This window comes from Schistocerca nitens, chromosome 4 (assembly GCF_023898315.1).
Source record: "Schistocerca nitens isolate TAMUIC-IGC-003100 chromosome 4, iqSchNite1.1, whole genome shotgun sequence".
Taxonomy (NCBI): domain Eukaryota; kingdom Metazoa; phylum Arthropoda; class Insecta; order Orthoptera; family Acrididae; genus Schistocerca; species Schistocerca nitens.
Window position 1 is genome coordinate 20,539,718 of NC_064617.1, and position 17,499 is coordinate 20,557,216.

General features: G+C 42.0%; 1 protein-coding gene across 1 annotated transcript in view; it reads left to right on the plus strand.

Annotated features, from left to right (window-relative positions):
• LOC126251387 (F-actin-uncapping protein LRRC16A) overlaps positions 1–17,499 on the plus strand; it is a 598,780-nt gene that overhangs the window by 374,938 nt on the left and 206,343 nt on the right. Inside the window, exons 10-12 of the mRNA XM_049951780.1 lie at positions 9,684–9,871; positions 10,492–10,569; positions 11,898–12,079. Of these exons, the coding sequence (XP_049807737.1) occupies positions 9,684–9,871; positions 10,492–10,569; positions 11,898–12,079 (448 nt within the window). The remainder of the gene's footprint in view (positions 1–9,683; positions 9,872–10,491; positions 10,570–11,897; positions 12,080–17,499) is intronic.

The window sequence follows — 17,499 nt, forward strand, 5'->3', positions numbered from 1 at the left end:
TTGGGGCGGACGACTTTGACTGGTAAGAACTTGGCACGGCGTTTTGCTGTACCGCTGTCTTAGCAGTTTGGCCATCTGCTAAGGCAGCAAATTCACCCCTCGTGCAGTACTTCTGTTCATGGCTGTTGATCTTGCCGTGTGACAGGGCTGCTTTACTTTGGATAGCTGCACCAATACCACCACATAGCAGGGAGCTAAGGACTGTGGAAGGAAAGCATCCCAGTCAGCATAATTCAGTGCCCATCTACCAATGGAGCATTTCATTGCCTTTAAAAGGTTCTGTGCCCAGGTTCACACCTTATAAAATGATGAGAGCAAGAATGCTGGGAATAGTACATTTCAACCATTGTACACACATCCCTCTGTCACAGGTCTGGGTGAAGACCATATCCCTCTACGCATAGCAGTCCCCTGCTGGTGCACCTGGTATTTCCTCGAACAGTGTGGTACTCACTGACCTAGATGCTGTGGCTGAGCATTTTCCTCTGCATTATGCTCGAGCCTCTGCATTCGAGAACTATCAACCTCTCTTCCATGTCCTCAAACAGCAGGTGGAACAAGTGCACTTGTCCTTCACTACATGTCACCTGGAGCCAAATAATGCTCCATTCTGTGGGTGGGAATTCTTCAGTGCTGTAGTCCTTTGGCCTGATAGAGGCCGGGGCCAGACCACATCCACAACTGAATGCTCAAACACCTGTCAGTGGATTACCAGTGTCATCTCCTTCAACTGCATCTTGAGTGAGGATGAGTGCCATTCTCAGTGGCAAGAAAGAATCATTGCCTTGGTTCTGAAAGTGGATAAGCGGTCTCTAGAGATGGACAGTTGTTGCCCAATTAATCTCACCAGTGTTCTCTGTAAGCTGCTCAAACGCATGTCGAGCCGGCAGCTATATCGGCTCCTTGAGTCTTGGGACATTCTGGTTCTGTTCCAGGGTGGCTTTCCTCATGACCATTCCACTGCTGATAACTTGGTTTGTCTGAAGTCTGCCAACCGGACAGTTTCTGACATATATCATCACCTTATTACTGTCTTCCTCAACTTGCAAAAGGCTTTTGACATCACATGGTGACACCACATCCTCGCTACCTTATGTGAGTGGGGTCTCTGGGGCCCACTTCAGATTTTTGCCCAGAACTACATTCTTGGTTCAAGTTGATGCTTCCCACAGTACACCTCTCCCCCTCCCTCCCTCCCTCCCTCCCTTCCATATCCAAGAGAATGGGGTTCAGTAGGGCTCTGTATCAAGTGCTCCTCTGTTTTTGCTGGCCACCAATGGTCTAGCAGCAGCTGTGGGGTCTTCATATCACCTTCCTTGTATACCGATGATTTTTGCATTTACTGTTTCTCCTCTAGTATGGGTGTTAATGAATGAATGCTTACTGCAGGGAAAGGTGCAGTCTTGGACTCTCACCCCTTGCTTTCTGTTTTCAGCTGCTAAGACTCGTGTCCTGCACTTTTGTCAACATCGTACTGTTCATCCACAAGCAGAATTTTATCCTGATGACCAATTACTCAATGTGGTGGAGACTTATCACTTTTTGAGACTGGTCTTCAATGCCCATTGACGTGGCTTCCCCATCTTCGCTAACATAAGGAAAAGTGCTGGCTACATCTTAATACACTTTGCTGCCTCAATAACACCAGTTGAGGTGCAGACTGCACTATCTTTTTGCAGCATTACAGAACCCTCAGCGTTGCAATCACTGGAGCCAATAAACCACTGTGGTGTCTGACTCATAACACAAGCCTTTCGAACTAGCCCTGTGAACAGCCTACTCACAGAGGCTGGTCCCTCCACTACGGATCAGGCACCAACAACAGCAACTCAGTTCTGCTGTACACATTCGTAGCTCCCATAACCATCCAAACTAATGATACTTCTAATCTGCAGCAACTCGCTGAGCAGCTTTCAGGCAATGGACCAGTGCTACCCTCGTCACCAATTAGTCGTCACTATCGAGGATCTTCTTTCTGATCTCCATCGAGCTGGACTGCTGGTCATCTTTGTTTAGGCCTCTGGTCATGTTTGGATCTCAGGGAATGAACATGCCGACTGTTTGGCGAAGTGGGCTACCAGGATGCCGATTTTGGAAATGGGGGTCCCACAACTGGAATTCTGGTCGACTCTACACCATTAGTTGTTGGAGGTGTGGAACTCAGAATGGCCTGCCCTGGATTCCCCAAACAAACCGAGGGCAATAAAGGAGACCACGAAAATGTGTCAGTCTTCCTTTTGCACTTCTCACAGGCAGTCACCCATCCTTTGTCAATTATGCATTTGCCACACTTGGCTGGCTGCCAGCTGCATTCTCTTAGATGAGGACCCACATTCCTACCGATGTGGTGCCTGCCTGATGGTGGGCACCATCCTACTAGACTGCCCAACTGTGACTGCTCTGTGGCGATATCTTTAACTTCACGACATGCTCCCTCTCGTGCTAGGGGACGATGACAAAGCAGCTGACCTGGTTTTATGTTTTGCCCATAAATCATCTCTGTTAATGTGGGGCACTATCGCCCAGTTGACCACCTGAGGGGTTGGAGGGTCTGCTCTGATATAGAAGAACCACGGTGGTGATTGCTCAGTGGTCAGGCCTGTCTCCTACCCTTCCCACCTCTTTATTCTCCTCATGCTTTTCCATTTACCATTTTTAATGTTCTATCTTGCCAAAAATTTTATCATCATGTCTGTGCTGCTCGTTTTCTTGGGGTAATGGATGGTGAGATGGTACTGGTGTGATGCAGAGGATCTCTCTCCTACTGCATACTGTGCTCTGAGGACCTCCCAGCTGCAGTCTGGGCAGAGAAACTCACCTACCTTACTCCCTCTCACTCCTCTCCTACTTCTCCTTGCTTTTATCTCTGTCTTACTGTATCTTCATTACAACTGGGCTTCCCAGGATTTGCCTTTTGTATCTTTCTTATGATAATTATTCCTGATTTAACACAAACGGGGTGAAGGGGCTGATGACCTCGTGGTTTGGTTCCTTTAACTCTAAAAAGCCAGCCAAACCAAACTACTAAACCCACTGCATCTTGGGTAGTGGAGTTCACATCTGTCTCAGATCCTGATGGCTACTCCCTTTTGTCAGGGCATCTTGTCTCGTCATAACCGCAGATGTTTTGAGAAGATAAGCTGCTAGTTTTCCTCCCTGTCCTTTCCCAGCCCAACTTGTATTGACTATTGGTGACTGGATGTTAAACCTTCTTTCCGAGTTTGCATAGCAGAGAGTGGTAGACGTGGCTCTTCATATGGCAAAGATTAATGAAGACACCATATTTTGAGATATTGTTCACTATTCTAGTGCAAGAGAAAGAGTAACCAGCTGTTTTGTGTAGCAAATTGACTAACTTAACTGAAAGTGGGAGAACGTTTATCACACTGAGTTTGAACAGAAAATATCAACAACACTTTTGTATACATTTCTTTCATTCTTATTTACAAATTGTTCAGAATTAAACTAGCCATTTCTTTTTTAATCTGCTGTAGGCAGAAAAATATAGCAACAGTTAACTTCCAGAATATATTGTAGTACATAAGTTTGGCATTCTTATTTCTAGGAGTGTTCAGTTACAGTAACAAAATTTTTCTGATGATAGCTGCTACAATCTGTGTATCCCATAATTCATTTACATCATAATTTTCTTCCAAATAGATAACCATTTTTTGATACCAACATACCTACACTATTTCTTGACCATTTGCAAATTTTGTACACACCCAGTGATTAAATTATCATTACATATTCCCATTGTCATCATCATCATCATCATCATCATCATCTCCTTCCAAGGATTTGATGTTACAGTCACCTGTTCGACTCTCTTCATCCAGTCACCTGTTAAGAGGTCTACCTAGTTCTCTTTTTCAAGTTGGGCGACAATTCATTATTTTTTTGGCAGTCTGTTTTCTGTTGTTGTGTCAACATGATCCTTCCATTTCATTCTATTCTATTCTATTCTATTCTATTCTATGGTATTCTGCCTGGTCATTAACTGAAAAGATAGTCAAATTAAATCTTATTTTTTTTCATTCCGTATTTTATCCATTGTTACAGCCCATTACATATCTCAAAAATTTCATCCCTGCTGCCTGTATATTTTTTTTTTTATTGTCCATGATTTAGAACCATATATAGCCATAACTTTATAGAATTTCTGGATATTTCCGTTCTTGTTTTATTACCCAAGTTCTTCTAGTCATTCTGTAGATAGCTTGAAAGCTGTTGAACTTTTTGTCAATGTCTTTGTCGTAATTTACATTAATATCTTTTCCTATAAAATGGTTCTAATATTTTCTCATTTGTGTATTTTTTTTTACCTGTCTGGATTCGTTCCTTTGAAAGCCATTATCTTTGTATTAGTTGCGGATACAGTTAAATTGAAATACATTACATTTTGGCTGAGTCTGCAGCCTGCTGCTCTATATTTTCTTCTATTTCCTGTATAGTTATCTGTTCATCAGTGTATAATAGAGTATTTAATGGTATACTAGATCATATTTTAATTTGTAACTGTATTTCATCATTCCACTTCATAACAAGGTCGTCACCATATAAATGAAATAAAGTGGGATATGAATTATACTCTTGTCAAAGATCCTGGGTTATTAAAATTTCATCTGCTATTTTTAAACTTGAACATTCGACTATGTTCATATTTACATGTAGACTCTTTAAGAGGCAAACAAAGTGTCTAGGAAAATTTTTAGTTCTAATATTTTCCACAAAATGGCTGTTACTACCTTACTAAAGGCTTTCTCGTTCTCAGTAAATGGTAAATGCCTTTCTAAGCGATATTCCTAATGTTTTTCAGTAACAGCCAGTATGTCCGCCTTTGGTACAGATAACAGTGGTAATGCGTTGTGGCAGGGAAGCAATGAGGAAGCCTTGGTAGGTTCCTGGAGGGAGCTGGCATCACATCTGCTGCACACGAGTCACCTAATTCCCGTAAATTCTGGGAAGGGGGGCCGATGAGCTCTGGCACCACCTTCCGTTACATCACAGATGTCTTTGATCGTGTTATCTCGAGAGTTGGGGGGGAGGGGTGGGGTAGCACATCAATTGGCTTGAACAACTCCATCACACTCCTGGCCATGTGACATGGTGCATCATCTTACTGAAAAATGCCATTGCTGTCGGGAAACATGCTCGTCATAAATGGGTGTATGTTGTCTGCAATCAGTGTAGGATGCTCCTTGGCTGTCATTTCCTCTTGAACAAGGTCCACTGGACCCATGGATGCTCATGTGAATGTTCCCCAGAGCATAATGGAGCAACTGCCTGCTTGTCTCCATCTTGCAGTACAGGCATCAAGGAGCTGTTCCCTAGAAGACGACAGATGCGAGAAGGTATTGGGATTCAGCAGACCATTCAATGTTCTGCCACTGCACCAACATCCATCCAGTGCTGAGGGTCACATGCCCATTTCAGTTCTGGTTAACGATGTTGTGGTGTTCATGTTGGTACACGGATGGGTTGTTGGCTGCGGAAACTCGTTGTTAGGAGTGTCCGACATCTGTAATGAGGGGTGGCTGTCCAACCCGATGACATCTGGACATTATTTCATGTAGGTTTTGCCACATGTTGAAGACACTCACCCAGCACTCCTTGAACACCTGATAAGTTGTGCAGTTTGTAAACTGCGTGTGCCAAGCCTCTGGGACATCACAGTCTGCCCTTAGTCGGACTCAGATCGATCACATGCCTTCCACATTGTACACACGGGTGGCATGCACACTGATACCGTATTTACTCGAATCTAACCCGCACTCGAATCTAAGCCGCACCTGAAAAATGAGACTCGAAATAAAGGAAAAAAAATTTCCCGAATGTAAGCCGCACCTGAAATTTGAGATTCGAAATTCAAGGAGAGAGAAAAGTTTTAGGCCGCACCTCCAAATCGAAACAAAGTTGGTACATTGTAATATGAGACACAATTTAGGTCGAATGAATGACGATACAGCTACAGTAGTTTGGTTCGAGTCGTAAGCTTAGCAGTTAAGCTTTACCAGGTAGCCATTGCTATGCGTCAGGCGCTCCGTACGTATTTATACGGGTACCCTTCCTTTTTGACGTGCTTCGTCTGATTTGAATCGATTACTTGTTTTGCTTTGATCTGATAAGTGCCGTTTTCTTTGTTATAGGTGTTTACGTCACTCTAAGCTGAAAATGCATTACTGTACTGTCATGCATTGTTTGTCGCATTCTGATAGTGTGTGTTTACGGCCTGTCGCCGCTCGCGGCATGGCTTGCTTTTGTGCGCGCTACCGCCACTTTTTAAAAAAAAAAAAAAAAAGAGAGAGAGAGAGAGAGAGAGAGAGAGAGAGAGAGAGAGAGAGAGGAATTGTCTCATTAGTGAAACAATGGCAAGAGACTGATATTTGTTGTTACTTACACTGTTGCTTTCTTTGATAATGATCAACAAGAACCAAATAATAGAGTGCGTATGATAGAACATGTTCTGAACGAGAGTTACGAGAAAATTTTTCTCCGTTTGAAAATCTTTGTGGCCGCTTTTTTAGTACATCAAATTCTGCACAAAAATTAGTCATCTTAGATTTAAAAATCTAGTCAGTTGCCGTGCTTCATTTCTGACTGTATCACTATTAGGCATAAGAATAATACGAATATAAACATGACACGATACGTATATTCTTCCGCTTTTGCTGTTGTCTCACTCTAGTTTCGTAGTTTATTAGGCAGACAGGATTTAAATGAGATAGCAGCAAATGCAGTGGTCGAAACTTGGGGCGGAGAAAAAAAGCTCGTCTCCCACCTTTCTTTTTTTTTTTTAATTTATTTACTGATGCAGAAGTTTTGGCGCCAGTATTTATCTTTGTGCCTACAAAGCATGCCTACCGAGCGAGGTGGCGCAGTGGTTAGCACACTGGACTCGCATTCGGGAGGACGACGGTTCAATCCCGTCTCCGGCCATCCCGATTTAGGTTTTCCGTGATTTCCCTAAATCGTTTCAGGCAAATGCCGGGATGGTTCCTATGAAAGGGCACGGCCGATTTCCTTCCCAATCCTTCCCTACCCCGAGCTTGCGCTCCGTCTCTAATGACCTCGTTGTCGACGGGACGTTAAACACTACCCACCACCACCACCACCACAAAGCATGCCTGTGCAGTGCTACATGTATTCGACAGCAGAAGTTAGTTGTGGCGGCACCTACCAACATTTTTCCGAACTTCCGCTTCCTTTGCACTCGATTCTAAGCCGCAGGCGGTTTTTTGGATTACAAAAACCGGAAAAAAAAGTGCAGCTTAGATTCGAGTAAATACGGTAACTACATGCACTTTGTGTGTTTCTGACTAGCAGTCATTCCTTGCCAGATGATGCTGCTATGACTTGGACGGGTTTATGTCAATAGTTGGTCGGTGGTCATAATGTTCTGGCTGATCAGTGTGTGTTACTGTTACACGAAGGTACTCGAATCCTGATTGTTCTTGTGCAATTATTGTGATTTGATTAAGATAACTATGTCCGTGTAGTTGAAGTAGTTGGGATGCTGCAGGTCACTGTTGATTACTTCTCATAATTATTGCATGTTAGTAAGATAAACTTGTGACATGGCTTTATTTATAATACTGTTGTAAATATTTTTCTCCATACAGCACATTCTAATCTGTAATGTTTAATGCATTATACATGCTTCAAGAAATTATGTGAGTGGGAATACATAGCTTTCACTTTTATATTATACAGAGAAATGTGCTGTTTCTGTCTGGAAGCAAAAATAATAAAGGGCCTAATAGTTCTAAGATTATACCCAGATTCTCTCTACATGTTATTCATGGTACAAGACCTTCATACCAATGATATTTATTGTCTGGTTTTACTTTCTATAATGTTGTTATGATACGATGTATGTATATAACACTGTGACTTAGGTGACATGGATTAATAAAGACAAGTTCTGCAATTTGTGTGTATCATGTTGAGTCTTCGCCAATGCAAACATAAATTTCTTATTTAAAAGCTAGTGGTGACTTAGGAAGACAAAATTGCTGGGGCAGAGAAGGCAAACCAGCTCAAAATTCAACAGGAGGGCATAAAGATAGGGATAAAAATAATGGAAAACTTGAGTGGACATGATTTATAAGCAACATGGTTATCTTTAATAATGGTAATCGACATAACATCAGATAGCTGGCCGTGGGTTTCTTTTTTAATAAACATCATGAAAAATGCAAGTGAGAGAAACGAGGCAAGGAAGAAAGCAAATATAAAAATAGGCAACAGCAAATCATCTCTAGAAAGAGACACTTACTTGAAAATTGGAAAACATTAGGGTAAGGCTAGGAGTTATATAAGTTGTTTTTGTATTGTATTTTGGCATGCGCACTGAGATGACAATAGTCAAGGGATGCCTCCTCATATCATGTCGGACCTTCTTTTGCCCAGCATAATGCATCATGTATTCAACAAGTTGTCGTAAGTTCGCTGCAGAAATAATGAGCCATGCTGCCTCTATAGCTGTCCATAATTGTGAAATAGCTGTCCATAATTGTGAAGTGTTGCTGGGCCAAGATTTTGCGTATGAATTGACCTCACTATTATGTCCCATAAACGTTCTATGGGATTCATCTTGGACAATCTGGGTGGTCAAAACTTTTGTTCAAATTGTAAAGAATGTTCTGACATGGACCATTGTCATTCATAAAAATTCCGTCATTGTTGGGGAATGTGAAGTCCACGAATGGCTGCAAGTGGTTTCCAAGAAGTCAAACCATTTCTAGTCAGTGATAGGTTCAGATTGACCGGAGGACCCAGTCCATTCCACATAAACACAGCCCACACCATTATGGATCACCAGCAGATTGCAGAGTCCCGTGTTGACGACTTGTGTCCGTGGCTTCATGGAGTCTGCAGCACACTCGAACCCTATCATCAGCATTTAGCAGCTGAAATGGGGATTCATCTGACCAGGCCACAGTTTTCCTGTTATCTAGGGTCCAACTGATATGGTCACGGGCCCAGGAGAGGCACTACAGATGGTGTCATGCTGTTAGTAAAGGCACTTGCATCTGTCACCTGGTGCCATAGCTAATTAATTCCAAATTTCACCGCACTGTCCTAACAGGTACTTTTGTCACATGTTTCACATTGATTTCTGCGGTTATTTCACACACTGTTGCTTGTCTATTAGCATTGACAACTCTACGCAAATGCTGCTGCTCTCTGTTGTTGAGTGAAGGACGTCAGCTACTGCGTTGTCCATGGGGAGAGTTAATGCCTGAAATGTGGTGTTCTCATCACACTCTTGACACTGTGGATCTTGGAATATTGGATTCCGTAACAATTTCCGAAATGGAATGTCCCATGCATCTACCTCCAACTACCATTCTGCGTTCAGAGTCTGTTAACAGATGGTAGAGCAGTTTCCAAAAGGCAAAGGTCCTGAGTTCTAGTCTATCTGGCACACAGTTTTAATCTGCCAGTCTGTTAACTTATTTCATGTGGCCATAATCACTTCAGATAACTTTTCACATGAATCACCTGACAGCTCTGCCAAAGCATCGCCATTTTATACCTGTGTACACAATACTACCACCACCTGTATATGTGCTTACCGCTATTCCATGACTTTTGTCACATCAGTGTATTTGTTAATAACCATGTAACCTAAAATTTAACTATCTAATTCATGCCAATTGACCTCTAATTGTGTGTAGGTGTTAATCAGCTGAGTAGCCCACTTGGGAAACTTCCAAAAGGCTTGGTTCATCTAAACCTTTCTCACTGTGGTTTGTCCTCAAAGGGTGTAAACCAGCTCGCTCATGCACTGTCGGTCAATAAGCTGGTCCCAAGCACATTAAGCTACCTCAACCTCAGTGGGAACAATCTCAAGGAGGAAATAAATGTGAGTTGTACAAGAAAGGATATAAGTAATTTTCTGTTTTTATTAGTTTAAAATTCCATGTATTTGATGTTTACAATAAAGATATTTTTGGTTGTAGAGGAAATCAATAACCTAGATTAATATAAGCTCAAATGAAGGGGGAAAAGTGTTTTGTTCAGAAACACACACACACACACACACACACACACACACACACACACACACACAGAGCCAGAGAAAGAAAGGGAAGAGGGAGTGGGCATTATTCTGTGTAGTCAGTCTTCTTTTGAGAAGCTGTTTTAGTAGCATGCATGAATTTGCAATTTCCACAAAACTTCCCATGGTCAATAAGATTAAATGTAGATTTGAAAGAGCTAAATTTTGAAATGGCAATAGATCCTAATTAAAACATATTACAGCAGATTGTACTAACTACTGAAGTTCTGGAACAGAATTAGGCATTTATACACTTACTTTGCATACTCTATGTTAGTCTCAACTATTTGTGTCATTTACACAATACTGAAACACCAGTATGAACTCTTTGCATTAATGATCAATAGAATCACTTAACAGTAATGAATTATACAACCATTTTTATTATTTTCTTTAACTTTCACATTAACTGTTATATTTTTCAGAACCTTTGTAACTTCCTTGCACAACCAAACAGTTTGACACACTTAGATCTTTCTGGAACTGATACGGTACTAGAGTCGGTAAGTAGTAAATTTGATTATTTGGTTTTGTATCATAAAAATATCATAACAAGCTTCACAGATATTAGTAAATTAGAAACAGCTTTCAGTTTGTAGATGTGGTATTTCCAGCAAAGCTCAATAGCAGTAACAATATCTGATGGTGACTTAACTTGAGCGGAAGGTACATATTATGTTTCTTTGTGTGTTGCTCTGATTCCTTTTTTTGACAAAACTGCTTCTCAGAGAAATCATCACACCTGCCTTTAACATAGTAGAATCCACATTTTATTCAGAATGCTGTAAATTATCCATTTGATGTTTTTTATTTTAGTGAAATGATTTGATGTAATTTATCTTCATGTACTAATTCGAGTAGTGCTTGTTTATCTTACAGAAGATGATAAAAACATCTTTCTCCTTACTGTCAAGTGAAATTGTTCCTGGACAGTAAAACCATAGTTGTGATTATAAGTAGAATCACTAAATGAACAGTTCTTTTACATTTTATTATGCTAAATGTCTTCTTACGAAATGCTTAATATATAATTTACATGAAAATGACGTTTCCAGTAATTTATCTGTGGTAAAACATGATGATTCCACTGACTTGATATAAGTACATCTTGCCTGAAGGAAGTCATTGCCCTGCATAGGCTGCTTTAGTTTTGAAATACACACTTTATTTCATGCTTTTGCACTATTAGCTAATTATGTCATCTTGGGTATTTTCAAGTTATCTCCATCACAGTGAAAAATTGTAGTCACTTACCATATCTCCCTCAAATTAGCTAATAGTGCAAAAACACAAAGTGAAGTGTTTACTTAAAAAAAGAAACACAACCTGTGTTGGTCAATGATTTCCATCAAGAAATTTTCAGCAGCAGTGGACCCATATATACAAAATACTATTAAATACAATTGTGTTGAAAAATTGTGCTTCTGGCTTTAAAATATAAATGAATCATAGGCTAAAATGTATGTGCACCATGGAGTTGTTGCAAATATGTAATGATATTATTGGAGAGGTCAGGAGAGCAACCACATTTAGTTAACTTCAATTAGTTAACTGTGTGAATGTTGCATTGTTACTATAGTTTAAATGAAATTAGTAAGTGAAAGATGTAAACATTAAAGGAAAGACCATAGATTGAGAATATACGAGTATTTGTAATGTAAAGTCAACAGATTGAACTGTTTGTTCATGATCCTGTTCATTATGTTATCTGTATGGTTGCTAAATACTTAACACATAAATGTCTTACATATCCCATATTTAAGTACCAATGACATCTTTCAATGTAAATTGTAAAAGCTTTAAATCAAGAGGCTACTTTTTGCAATTTCAGATATTTGGAGCTCTCTTGAGAGGATGTGCAACTAACTTGGTACATTTAAATGTTTCTCGCAACATGTTCAGCACAAAGAAGACCAAAGAAGTTCCACCATCATTCAAACAGTTCTTCACAAGTACTCTGAGCCTCAAATCTCTCAATATGTCATTTTGCAAACTGCCTCTGGAAGCTCTGAAGTAATTATGCAAAGTATTTTACATTTATATGATTTTTATTAAAATTGTATAATTTTAAGTAATTTATGTGGTAAGACTTGATTTTCAAATATCCTTTGTAATTCCTGCCATTTTTGTGAAATAATGGCTAGATTTGTTTGGTACAAGAGTAGCTTCAACTTATGTGAAATTATTCACTGTTCTTGGCATATTTCTTGGGAAAATAGTGTCATGTATATTACTGAAGTACAAAAAAGAGAAAATATAATTTGGATAAAATGAAAGTGTAATATCTATCAAGTTGAAAGAAATTTTAAAGTACTTTTTTATTTTATTTATTTATTTAGCACAGTTGTGTTGAAGTTCTGATGCTTTGTGTGTGTGTGTGTGTGTGTGTGTGTGTGTTTTTCCCTGCGGGCATGGTTGCTTCATAAGGAAAACTAAACTGTAGTAAGCAAAACTGTATTGTAAGTAATTATGTTGGATACATACCTATCGTTTACTGAAAGCAGAGCATATGGTGTACTGTCCACTAAAACACAAATACCAGTCATACACTTTTACTTGGCCCGTCTGTGGTGGTTGATGACGCCTGACTTCGTGCTGCTCCAGATTGTTCACACTAGTTGTCAGCCTTAGGTACATAATGGTATTGTGTGCTGAAACTATAAGTAGCCATTGTAATAATATTGTAGATCTGTGTGCTTTGTGATTGTTAATATTATTTACAGAAATAAACAAAGAAGCTGTACGTGGTCCTTTTAGTGACTCATGTTAAACTTTTGTGTTACTTCTGCAACACATTAATCCATTACACGTTGGTTTCTTTTATGAGCTATAAGCTGGCTGCTGAGGGAGAAGGTGAGGCTTGTGTCAGCAGCCAGTGTGTTGTTACAAGCCAATAACAAGCTTCCACTCCTCAGGCCAAGTAAAAGTGTGTGATCAGTGGATAAAGACTAACAAATATTTAGGTTTTAGAACTGCTAAAGATGTTGACTGTAATGATTGTCTTGACCACAAACTCGAACAACGTATGAAAATGCTCTCCACAGTGTGAAATAAAATTTAGAATACTTTCCTATTAATTTCCTGTGGCTTACGTGTATCTACACAACTGGCCATTACAATTGCTGCACCACGAAGATGACGTGCTACATACGTGAAATTTAACCGCCAGGAAGAAGATGCTGTAATATGCAAATGATCAGCTTTTCAGAGCATTCACACTTTGATAAAGGTCGGACATGTGATTGCGATTGCGGTTTATCGTATCGCGACATTGCTGCTCACGTTGGTCGAGATCCAATGACTGTTAGCAGAATATGGAATCAGTGGGTTCAGGAGGGTAATATGGAATGCCGTGCTGGATCCCAACAGCTTTGTATCACTAGCAGTCAAGATGACAGGCATCTTATCTGCTTGGCTGTAACGGATCGTGCAGCCACGTCTCGATCCCTGAGTCAACAGATGGGGACGTTTGCAAGACAACAACCATCTGCACAAACAGTTTGACGTTGTTTGCAGCAGCATGGACCATCAGCTCGGAGACCTTGGCTGCGGTTACCCTTGACGCTGCATCACAGACAGGAGCGCCTGCGATGGTGTACTCAACAACGAACCTGTGTGCGCGAATGGCAAAACATACTTTTTTGGATGAATCCAGGTTCTGTTTACAGCATCACGATGGTCGCAACCGTGTTTGGCGACATCGCATTGAACGCACATTGAAAGCGTGTATTCGTCATTGCAATACTGGTGTATCACCCGGCGTGATGGTATGGGGTGCCATTGGTTACACGTCTCTGTCACCTCTTGTTCGCATTGACGGCACTTTGAACAGTGGACGTTACATTTCAGATGTGTTACGACCCGTGGCTCTACCCTTCATTCGATCCCTGCGAAACCCTACATTTCAGCAGTATAATGCATGACCGCATGTTGCAGGTCCCGTACGGGCCTTTCTGGATACAGGAAATGCTCGACTGCTGCCCTGGGTGGCACATTCTCCAGATCTCTCACCAATTGAAAATGTCTGGTCAATGGTGGCCGAGCAACTGGTTCGTCACAAGACGCCAATCACTAGTCTTGATGAACTGTGGTAGGGTGTTGAAGCTGCATGGGCAGCTGTACCTGTACACGCCAACCAAGCTCTGTTTGACTCAATGCCCTGGCGTATCAAGACCGTTATTACGGCCAGAGGTGGTTGTTCTGGATGCTGATTTCTCAGGATCTATGCACCCAAATTGTGTGAAAATGTAATCACATGTCAGTTCTAGTATAATATATATGTCCAATGAATACCCGTTTATCATCTGCATTTCTTCTCGGTGTAGGAATTTTAATGGCCAGTAGTCCAGATCCAGTATTTGGAGGGACTGTCCTTTCTTTTAGCAGCTGTGTGTTTTATTGTTTTATCAATGTTACAAAAAGGATAGGTTGTACTCTCCATACACAGGAGATGTCGAGTCGCAACAAAAGAGTGCTGTAGGAAAAACACACACACACACACACACACACACACACACAAAAAGCACAACCTGCACACACAACCACCTTGAGTGGAAGACAAACCTTCGAACCTTGTTAACAAAGGAGTGTGTCCAGTTGCAAGAATTTAATAATTTTTGTGTAGGTGTGAAATGATGGTCAGAACACTAATTCAGTGGTACTGAAAAGTGGAATACACTTCACAGTGTAACCGGAAGAAATTCGATAGGTATCTTACATTTTTTTCGTAACATATATCTTCTGTTGTTCCTTACTTGGCAACGAGGTTATTAGTAAAAAAAAATTGAGGAGTGAAGCTAACAACTGAGGAAATAGTTGAAATGCTGAGTTGTTAGCAGTCACGTAAACTAGACTTAGAACTTTGGAAGCTTTTGGACAAGTTATACTTCAGAGCTTGCGCCATGCCCCCTCCCCTCTGCCCCCCATCTCCTCCCCTCTCCCCCCACCCCCCTCATGCACAGAGGGATTGTCCCACCTGACAGCACTGTGCTAGCATGCAGGTTAAGAGGACTGAAGGGATGTGTCAGGTGGAGTGAGCAAGGGACGCTAGGAAGTGTGGAATGGGAGAGAAGGAGGAATGGGGAAGGGCAGCTGATAGCTGTGAAGTCAGCAGGGCCATGGGACGGGAATGTGGAACTGGTGAGCTCAGCTGATTCTGGCTGCAGCAGCAGTTGTTGTACATAGTTACGTATCTTTGTGTTAGGAAATGAGAAACGCGCTATCCCCAGTCTTTTCTAACTATCCCAAACTGGTATTCTGCCACCTGCATAATGTCCTAGTCTGTCCTTATGCCACACCCAATCCCGACTCATTGTCATGTGGATCGTACTGCTGTGGAAGACCTGTTTACTGATACCTGTTCAATACTCACCCAGCACAGCCCACTCCAACCTCGTTCTGAGTTTATCTTATCCTGTCGGACATGTGGCTGCCTGTGAAACCAGTTGTGTCATATACCTGCTCTGTAATAATTTGTGCACAGCCTTTTACAAGAGCATGACCATCAACAGGCTGTTATCTCAAATGATAGTCCACTGCCAAACTGTGGCTGAGAGCAGTGTTCACTGACTGGTTGTAGAACACACTGCTGAGCATGAGGTTGTGGATTTTCACAGTCTGTGATATTTGCATTTTTCCCCACACAACCAACTTCTCTGAATTACATACATGAGAATTTTCCTACAACACATCCTGAAATCCGGAACTCCTCTCATTCTCAGTCTCCACGAATGCCTGTCTCACACCTGTCCCACGAACCTCACTTCACGCGTATGTCCTGCACCCACACACTCTTGTCCATAGTATCCTTATTCCCCCATTCTGTCTCCCCCTCCCAGTTGACTTCTGCTGGACATTGTGCACTGCGCACAGCTGTCCCTGCCTGCAGAAATAGTGAGCTGAGCTCACAGTGCCACATTCCCATCCTGTCCCCCTGCTAACCTGCTGCCTCTCCCTCCCAGTCATCAGCATTTCAAGATCGACTTCCAGAAACATATATACTCGTACAGTCCTTAGGGTCCCAGGTATCACAGCCTGTAGCGATTCACCCTAGTGGGCCTTTGTTTGGAAGAAATGGATAAAAAAGAAAGCTTCGGAATTTCACACCAAAATCTATACTATTACAATATAATACATATACTGTCAGCTGAAGTAATGCAGGGGCCAACACGTCTGCTTAGTGTGGAAAAAGTTGCGACACAAGATTATCAGTGGTAGGGCGACCCTGGCGGAAGCCGCCCTGACATGGAGCCAGTAGGCCACGTGACTCAAGGACCCTACCCAACCAGCGACACACCGTATGTTCCAGCAGCTTACACAGAAAGTTGGTGAGACTCATGGGCCAGTAGCTATCCACATCAAGCGGGTTTCGACCGGGTTTGAGTACCAGAATGGTGCTCTCGCGCCATTGTGATGGAAAGATGCCATTGCACCAGATCCACTTGAAGATGACAGGGAGATGTTGCTTGTAGTCAGATAAGAGATGTTTAATCATCTGACTGTGGATTCGATCTGGCCCAGGAGCTGTGTCAGGGCAATGGTAAAGGGCACTAAGGAGCTCCCACTCTGTAAATGGGATTTTATAGGATTCACTGTGGCATGTAGTGAACTAGAGCACTTTTCCTTCCAGCTGCCGTTTGAGGGTGTGAAAGGCTGGGGGGTAATTCGCCGACACTGAGGCTTGAGTATAGTGCTCATCAAAGTGCTCGGCAATCACGCCACTCAACACAATGTCCTTCATCTCTGACTGCTTCAAAGCAAAGCCTGTGCCATCTGGATCCTTCTCACCACCACCATACTTCCTGAATTACGCAAGTGGGAACTCTCCCTGCAATAATCCTACCTTCCCTTATCCCTCCTGGTCGCAAACTTCATTAGTCATTATCTTTACCCATCTAGCCCCTTTGCTGTTTCCATTCCAGCACTCTACAGCCCTCTATTCCACCAACACACCCAGGCTTTTTAGATCTCTCCTTTTCCGCTACCCTCCCCCCTCCCCCTCTTCCCGCTGTCTCCCCTGCCCTCTGCGTAACCTTCCGACTGCACCTAGCTGCCACACTCTTCACCTCGTCCCTGCGCGCTCCCAGCGGCACTTTACCGTCCCCCACCCCTACCCTGCTATCCCTCCCCTTCTCCACCCCAGCCACCTCATTACCCCTACCCAGTTGGCTCTTCCACAGTGCCCTGCTGCTCGCAGTCTGACGCCAGGTGTGTGTGTGTGTGTGTGTGTGTGTGTGTGTGTGTGTGTGTGTGTGTGTGTGTTGTCTAATTTTTAGAAAGGCCTTGTTGCCCGAAAGCTAATTGTGTTACAGTCTTTTTGTTGTGCCATTCTGCGACTCAGCATCTTTGCTATATGGTAAGTGGCAACTATCCTTTGCATCATATTGTTATATTTAATGTTGTTATTTACTGTTGGTAGACAAACATCTAGAGCT